The sequence below is a fragment of the Stegostoma tigrinum genome, chromosome 6 (genome assembly GCF_030684315.1).
Source record: "Stegostoma tigrinum isolate sSteTig4 chromosome 6, sSteTig4.hap1, whole genome shotgun sequence".
Lineage (NCBI taxonomy): Eukaryota > Metazoa > Chordata > Chondrichthyes > Orectolobiformes > Stegostomatidae > Stegostoma > Stegostoma tigrinum.
The window spans coordinates 87,277,097-87,285,951 of NC_081359.1; the positions used below are offsets into that span (position 1 = coordinate 87,277,097).

General features: G+C 40.4%; 1 protein-coding gene across 2 annotated transcripts in view; it reads right to left on the minus strand.

Moving 5' to 3' along the window:
- Positions 1-8,842, minus strand: part of proser1 (proline and serine rich 1) — a 37,368-nt gene extending 28,526 nt beyond the window's left edge. Inside the window, exons 1-5 of one of the 2 annotated variants that reach the window (XM_048532760.2) lie at positions 8,384-8,842; positions 3,413-3,478; positions 3,124-3,192; positions 2,868-2,962; positions 1-94 (exon numbers count right to left, since the gene is read on the minus strand). In XM_048532760.2, the coding sequence (XP_048388717.1) occupies positions 1-94; positions 2,868-2,962; positions 3,124-3,192; positions 3,413-3,478; positions 8,384-8,428 (369 nt within the window). In that variant the 5' untranslated portion in view covers positions 8,429-8,842. The remainder of the gene's footprint in view (positions 95-2,867; positions 2,963-3,123; positions 3,193-3,412; positions 3,479-8,383) is intronic. The other variant, XM_048532761.2, reaches the window with a different exon arrangement.
- Between the last annotated feature and the right edge of the window lie 13 nt (positions 8,843-8,855).

An 8,855-nucleotide genomic window follows, 5' to 3' on the forward strand; every position in this document is an offset into this window, starting at 1 on the left:
CTGATCAAGAATTCTTTTGCAGCGTTTCTTTTCTGGAAGGTGCACCCGGAAAATATCTTCAATTAGACGATAATTGTGAGGATCAATGATATTTCTATCAGAAAAAAAAGTTCACATTTCCAATGTCCACCAAACACCTGATATTTAAAAACTCTTCATTTTTTAAACAGCTCAACATAGGAACAAGAGTAGTCCTTCCAACCATCAAGCTTGCCCTGCCATTCAATTGGATCATGGCTGATCAGCTTCTTCAATGCTATTTTTCTCCATTTTCCTTGATGTCATTAGCTTCTTGAAACTTAACGATTTCCATATTCAACTCTGAAGCACTCCGGGTTCGAGAATTTCAAAGATTCACTACTCTCAATGAAGAAATCCCTCCTCCTATCAGTTTTAAATAGCCTATCCTGGGTATCTTGTGTCATGAGATTATGTCCCCTGGTTTTGGATTTACCAGCTAGGGGAGACATGTTAATGTACATTCACCCTGTGAGAAATTTGTAAATTCAATTTTCTCACAACTCATTCTTCTAAACTCTAGAAGATATAGACTATTTCTCTTTAATCTCTCCCACAAAAATATAATCTGGCAATCCTATGGATTATTCTGGTTGCACATCCTCTACGGTAAATAAATCCCTCCTTAGGCAAGTAGACCAAAACTGCATAACACTCCCAAAGAGAGCACATCAAGGCTCTGTTCAACTGCAGCAAGACAGCTTTATTCCTGTACTCACACTCCCTTACAATGAAGTTCAATATACTATTTGTCTTCCTAAAGCTATTACTGTCTGCCATTATGCCTCTTGCAGTTTGCATTCATATTCTTAATCAGTTTCTTGGTCCTCCTTGCTAGAATTTAAATTATTCCCAATTCCAAGAGTTACCACTTCCTCTAATCTAATAACACAGCAGGCCAAGAGCATCTTAGGAGCAAGAAAGCTGACATTTTAGGCTCGAAGATCTAGGCCCGAAACGTCAGCTTTCCTGCTCCTAAGATGCTGCTTGGCCTGCTGTGTTCATCCAGCTCCACATCTTGTTATCTCGGATTCTCCAGCATCTGCAGTTCCTATTATATCTCCTCTAATACTAACATACTTCTTTCACTGATCACAGTTGATTCACCTTTCCCTTTATGGATTTGTGCCTTACAGGAATATATAAACATTGTAGACAATGTAGTATTTCTTGAAATACTAGCTATTATATGACTGCTGTCAACTCTTCTTTTGTATTTTCTCAATCCTTCACAATTTTCTTTCTTTAGATTTTATGACCATAGTTTCAGAATGAATGATATCACGGTCAAATGCAATGCAAAATTCTATTATAATGTGGTTACTATTTCCCAAAGTTCACTTGCAGCAAATTATTAATTACCTCTTTCTCAGTTCACAGTCCTAAATCTAAAGTAACCTCTAATTTGCTCCTCAATAGGTTATTCTAGAAAAACATCTCATCCACAGTCCAAGTATTTAGTTAATCCCGTCTGTGTAAACTGAATTTACCCATTACTGTTACCCACTTCACATATGTATCTAATTTTGCTTTATAGCATGCCCAACTTTACTCCTATATTTTGGAGTAAGATAAATAACTTCCAATGTCTGCTGCCCCCATGCTATTTTTTATGCGACACAAACTGATTCTCTCTCAATAATTTATGACTTTCATCCCTTATTACAAATCTTATCAAGCTCCCCTTTCCCCGCTCCCTCCCAAATGGGAAAAATCCTTGAATATTCAGTTCCCAATCTTGGTCACCCTCAAACCAATCCTCACAATAGTAACTGTATCATATCCATTTACCCCAATTTGTGTATTCAGATCTTCAAGCTTTATAATGAATACTATATGCTTTCAGAGAGAGTGCCTTTAATTCTGCTTTATTTAAAATCATTATTCTCTATTCTGACCATATTTGATGTTCGCCTATCCTTTGCCTGACTTCTGTTTTTGCTTTCTTCTTTACTTTTCCCCTTTTACCAGCATTATTTCACTTAAAACCAAGCTCCCTCTCAGGCTCCCATCCCACTAGCAATCTAGTGATTCTCCCCAACAGCAATAAATCTCTCTGTGGAGGATGTTAGTAACAATTCTTTAAAGATGTCATGTCAAAAAAATACCACTAGCACCAGGAATCCAATGCCCTCATTCCCACACCAGTTGTTCAACCACATATTCAATTCTCCAATTTCCATGCTCACTAGCATGACAGATTGGAAATACCCTGAGACAACTGCTTCAAAAGGTGCTATTTTTCAATCTTCTTCCCAACTGCCCAAAATCTGCTTTCAGGACCACATTCCCCTTCTTATCCAAGTCACTGGTAGCAACACAAATCACAACCTTGGCTAATCACCCTCCCCAGAAGAATGTCCTGCATTTGGTTCACGATATCCTTCACCCTGACACCAGAGAGGCAAACTCATCACCAAGGTGTTACATTTACAGTCACCAAAATGTTTACTGGCTCCCTTAACTAACATACCTCGTCACTTCTGCTCTTCCCCTCTTCATCCTCATCTCCTGCACAGCTAAGCTCCCCTAGTACCAATACCTTGGCACTGGCTGCAACAACTACACAATTATAGTGCTTCTCTTGCAAATTCCAAAAGCAATACCATGCATATACACATCAGGTGCACTGGAAGCACCAGCCTGAATCAAAAATAATCTGAATTTCACATTCACATGGTTAAGGCATTCCTAGAAGATCCAAAATTATTAAATTTTTCTACAATTATTCATTGGGTGCTTGGAAACAATAAGGCCCAAAATATCAAGTTGAAACTGGAACAATATACTGTCAGCAAATGCAACACAAGACAAGTGTCAAACTATACCAAAGACAAAAACATACTTACAAGGCTATTAGATCTAAGGCGACAAGCTTATCTTTAGTGAAAGTGAGGCAATGAAGAATATTTATTACTTTAGACACATGGATGGCAACCATTTTCTGGAAAACAAAACAGTGAAAGCACACTGGCTTTAATTTTTTTTTCAAAGTGCTGCCGTAAAACAAGGTTTTTCAAGACAAGTTGTCATCCATTACACAAACTGAAAAATTGGACAGACATCTAATAGTCTGCGATATAGCACAAATGCTTCAATACTTACATGCTGTAAAGCTTTAAGAGCTTTTAGTTGAGGTTCTGCCCAAGAAAAATACTTCAGTAATTCAACCACCTGTGGACACAGTTTAAAGTGATAACTTAAAATAAATTCATGGGCAATAATTATCACTGACTTCTTTAACTAAATCTATCCAGCAACACACCTTTCAATTAATATTTTCCATGGGGATTTCAGAATACATTAGAATATCATAAAATGTTAATGGTAATCACACAAAATGCACAAGCAGCAGTCATGTGCAGTTAACAGAAAGGTATTGTCAATTACCAACCTGTTCACTTGAAAAATATCCATGTACATATTCAATTGCCTTTAATTTATGATCAGTCAGAACCCCCTAAAAAGAAAATGAATATGTGCAGATTGAGTAAATAACATGGCTGACAGAACATACTCACATCTTTCTGCAAATGCTGCAGTGCAGTTTTCACCTTAGCATGTTGTAAATTTTGTGACTATGCTTCAAGAGGTTCTAAGTGGTATAAAACTAATATTACTTCAGTCTCCACCAAAATCACAAGTGTCTGATATATATGTTAACAAGCCAAAACTGACTTTACTTTCAAATCAAAGCTAACTTATGAAAAAATGCCCAAGGTATCCAAGTATTTCTCTCTATCAATAGCAAGTATTTGCACATGGATTTATTAAAAAATTTAAACTATTTTTCTAATAAACCTGTGCAAACATGTTATTCTGAAGCTCTGAAGCAAGTGGGACTCAAACTCAGACATCCTGGTCCAAGGTTAGGGACACAACCACTATACCACAAGAGAGCCCCACCACACCCCCCATGGTGACGTGTAAAGGAAATTCACAAATATTAATTTTGACAAGTGCAGAAATTTTAGATCATGAAATGAAAGTGATGTTCTAAATCTGGTCTACACTGGAGATTGCATCACGTGCCTAAGTAACTCCAGAGACAATGCAAGTTGATATAAAACAGAAGTATAACAATTAATATCAGCAATTCAGTAAATTGGCTTGCCCACTGTTATGAAGTGTGTACAAAGTAATTTTTCAATTACAGTTCAAAAGAAAGCAACATGTACTGGGGACAGGGTGTAAAGGATGGGAAAAACCTAGATGTCAATTCTCTGTAAAGAATTTTTAAAATACTAATACCTTTTGATTTGAGCTGATTGGAAGAAAAAACGTTCAATAGAGGTAACTTGAGAGAAATACAATTTATTTGTATTGGGTTTAAGCAATGCAGCTCATAAAAATTATAATACTCTAAGATATCATATATTGCTGTCATATTGTGCATTTTTGAACTACTGTGTTATCTTCAACCCTAAAACATTGAAGAACTTTGCCAACAATAAATTGTTGGAAGGGCAGTGGCTACTTAAGTCGAGTAGCAAAATTGCATTAACAGATGAATGTAAATTTAATCTGGCTTGAGGAAAAAATTATTGATCGAAATACAAAGAATCCTTATTTTTTCTTCAATATCATGGACTCCTCAATGATACCTGAGCCGGTGGAACAATCCATTTAAAACCTAGGGCTTCTGATAAGTTTATGTTCTGGTTAAGCTTGAATGCATAACTTTCTGAATGAGAGGTGGTGTTGTTAGCATTGCTGCCTCACAGCACCAGGGAACTGGGTTCGACTCCACCCCTCGGTAATGGGTCTGTGTGGAGTTTGCACATTCTCCATGTGTCTGCATGGGTTTCCTCCAAGTGCTCTGGTTTTGTCCCACAGTACAAACATGTGGAGGTTAGGTGGACTGGCTGTGCTAAATTGCCCATTGTGTCCAGGGATGTACAGGTTAGGTGGACCGGCCGTGGGAAATGCAGAGTTACAGGAATGGAGTGGGTCTCGGTGGGATTCTGTTCAGATGGGCTGAATAGCTTGCTTCTGCACCGTAAGGATTCTTTCAATAGCGCTACAAATTAAATGAAGGTGACACCAAAATCTTTTGCAAAAATTTCAATGTTGATTTTTACAATAGATTATCAACTTACCACTTGGCTCTAAAACTAGCAATTCAAACTGGACATTCATTACAGAAATAGTTAAATTTTAATTTCTATTGTGTCAGTGGTTGAGGGAATGAATATTGAAGTTGCGAGATGGGGTGCTAATCAAGTCAGCTACTTTGTCCTGTGGGAGTCGAACTTCCAGTGTGTTAGAGCTGCACTCATCCAAAACTAATCATCCTGTCTTGCACTTAGTGGGCAGTGGACAGATTTTTGATGAGTCAGATGGTGATTTACGCACTGCACGATTTTGAGCTTCTGATCTGGTCTTATTGCCACAATATATATAGCTGGAACAGTTTAGTTTCTGGTCAACAAAACCTCAAAAATATTGACAATGGGCGATTCAAAAATGACAATGCCACTGAACATATAGGGGTGATGTCTGGATTATCACTTGTTCGAGATAGTCATTGCCTGAACTTAGGTGGTAGAAATGGTATTTGCCACTTACCACCCCACACCTGAATGTTGCCCAGGTTTAATTGCATCTGGAAAGTGACAGCTTCAATATTGGAGAACTTGCGAATAGTGCTGAACATTTCACACTGATTAATTTGCAATCAACAACAATCCTCTTCACTTGTAACCTTATGACAGACAGAAGGTCATTGATGAAGCAGCTAAAGGCGACTGGGCCTAGGACACGGCCCTAAAGAATTCCTGCAGAGATAAGTTGCCTCCAACAATCACAACCAAGTTTCTACGTGTTAGGAATGATCCTAACCAGTGTAGAATCCCCACCTGCCCCCCAAATGATTCGTACTGACTCGAGTTTTGTCAGGATTCATCGATGCCATTCTTTGTCAAATATTGCCTTGATGGCAAGGGCAGTCACCAGCCGGTTCAGTTGTTCTGTCAGCGCTTGGACGAAGGCTGATATGATGTAATGAAATTGAGTAGGCCTGGCCGAACCAAAAACTAGGGCAAGTCAGCAGAATAAGTGCTGCAATATAGCACTGTTAACATCAGCTTCCACCACTCTGTTGAAGACTACGAGTTGACTGATGAAGCGAAAATTGGTCAGGTTAGTTTCATCATGCCTGCTACATATGACGTATCCAAGCAATTTTTCACATTGCCAGTCAGGTGCCTGCACTGTATCTACACTGGGGCAGCTAAGCAAGCAGCAATGCTAGTTCTGGGACACACATTTTCAGCACTTTTACTGGAATGTTGTCACAACCTGCAGCCTTTTCGATATCTCATTATTAGTGATGGGGTCATCTGTGGACTTTCCTTCACCAGTGAGTTGTTTAATTGTATAACATTCACGTCTGAATGTGGAAGGGTTTGAGCTTAGGTTTTGTTGTAGTAGATTAGGGCTGTTCTATAGCACCCTGCTTAATGGCAAATGGTCCTACAATCTCACTTCACCAAGTTAATACCTCATTTTCAATGCATGCTACTCCTGACATGCCCTCCTGCAGTCTTCGTCAAGCCAAGCTGATCCCCTTGCCTGGTGGAAACAGTCGACAGGCAAAGAGGTTACATATTGTAGCTGAATACAGTGCTGTTACTGAAGCCCTCTCAAGGTTACCCAATCTTCTACTGTCTATTGGTTTTAAAACTATCCCATTCAACATGGTGGTTGAGTCACACAATACATCAACAGTATCCTCAATGTGAAGGCGAGTCTCCTTCTCAGCCTGTCACCTTGCTTCAGGTGTGGTGACCCTCAGGTTAAACCACCACTAATTGTCTCGGTCTCCAATGAGACAGCAGCCCTGTGGGTAAGATAAGACTATGGTGACTCTACTTTTATGTTCAAATATTTCATCAAAGAATTTGCATTCACTAACTGCCCAGATTAAACATCCATAATCATTATGCCCACCTCACTTCATTTTCTCTGCATAATTTAACCCCTATTTCAGTACATAATTATATACTGAAGTAATTTCTAAAATGAATCCAGGATTTTCACTTCCACTATTCAGAGTCCAGTCTGTGTCAATCTCTACAACCTTTATCCCTACTCCAATAATTTAACATTTTATTTCAGTTCTGACCTGTTTGTACTCCTGACAAGTATAAAGCTCTTTAACATCAGCTTTCAAGCACCTCCCTTCATGGCCATAAATACCCAATCTTCTGCAGTCTTACATTATATCTCAGCCGTAAGCTTGGTAGTTTACTGCACTGCCTCATGCCCCTTCTGTATCAGCAACCAGAAAGGGAGAAGGTACAATCTTACCAGAATGCTGTACATTCATTGTCATTCAACTACATTCTACTATTTTGACTACATGGGTCACATCCTGTTGACAAAAGGGTAAATTTAAAACGGAAATGAGGAGACATTTCTTCAGCCAGAGAGTGGTGGGCTTGTGGAATTCGTTGCCACGGAGTGCAGCGGAGGCCAGGACGTTAGATGCCTTCAAGGCAGAGATTGATAAATTCTTGATCTCACAAGGAATCAAGGGCTACGGAGAGAGCGCAGCGAAGTGGAGTTGAAATGCCCATCAGCCATGATTTAAATGGCAGAGTGGACTCGATGGGCCGAATGGCCTTACTTCCACTCCTATGTCTTATGGTCTTACGGAGGTGAAACATTAACTCCTGTTTCTCCCTTCACAGATGATGTATCCAGCATTACATTCTCTGCCATTCTGCACAAGCTAAGCAATCTATTCAGATTTCCTGGTGCCTTTTCTCATATGTTGCTACCAAACACATGCTGGAGTTCTGCACTGACAGAGGAACTACAATTTAAAAGAGAACACATGGTGTGGAACCATGTTTCGGGCACAGACATCTTTGAGATGGTTTCTGAAGAAGTCATGCTGTACTCAAAACATTAACCCCTTTTCTCAGTTAGTGAATGCAAATTCTTTGAAGAAATGTTCGGACATAAAGTAGAGTCACCATAGTCTTACCTGAACCACAGCACTGCTGTCTCATTGGAGACAGAGACAATTGGTGGTAGTTTAACCCGAGGGTCACCACACCTCAAGCCTTCGCATTGAGGATGCTCTTGATGTATTGTGTGACTCCACCACCACGTTGAATGAGATAGTATTAAAACAGATCTGACAGTAGAAGATTGGGTAACCTTGAGAGGGATCGGTAACAGCACTATACAGATGCTGCCAAACATGTTGGGTTTATCCAGCATTTTCTGTATTTGTTTCAGATTTCCAGCATCCGCAGTATTTTCTTTAATCTGAAATTTTAACTGGGTGGGGTTAAGCGTGGGGGGGGGGGGGGGGACAGGAAGAATGATAACTGAGCAACAGCGGGGATTTTACCTTTCGTATTTCATCCAGGACGATTGCAAACGATTTACTATCCATTTTTTGAGATGGGAATAGAGGAGATGATAGAATTCTTCCACCCCAACCCCCGTCTTGAAAGAGAGGAGCAGTTGTTGAGTAATCACAGGTACTTCCGCACCCTCGGGAGGGTGTTGAATGCGATCGGAGACCGAGAGACAGACAGACCGCGGAAGGAGCCGCTACCAAACGCACTGGGCTCCGAGGGCCGCCATCCTTCCCGTCCTCTTCCCGATCCGAACAATCTGCGCCATGGACGATATATCAGCAGGGAAGGGAAGCAGAAACCTCCACACGCTGTCCCTTGTCGACGCCTGGCCAGCTACGGGAGAGACTCTCCAGCTAACGGATGCCGCTCGCGCCCTACCCGGGCCACTCACCGTCGCCTCTACGGACAGCCGAGGGCGGCTGGGGTCCTTCGTGGCCGTTTGACGCTAAATGATGACGA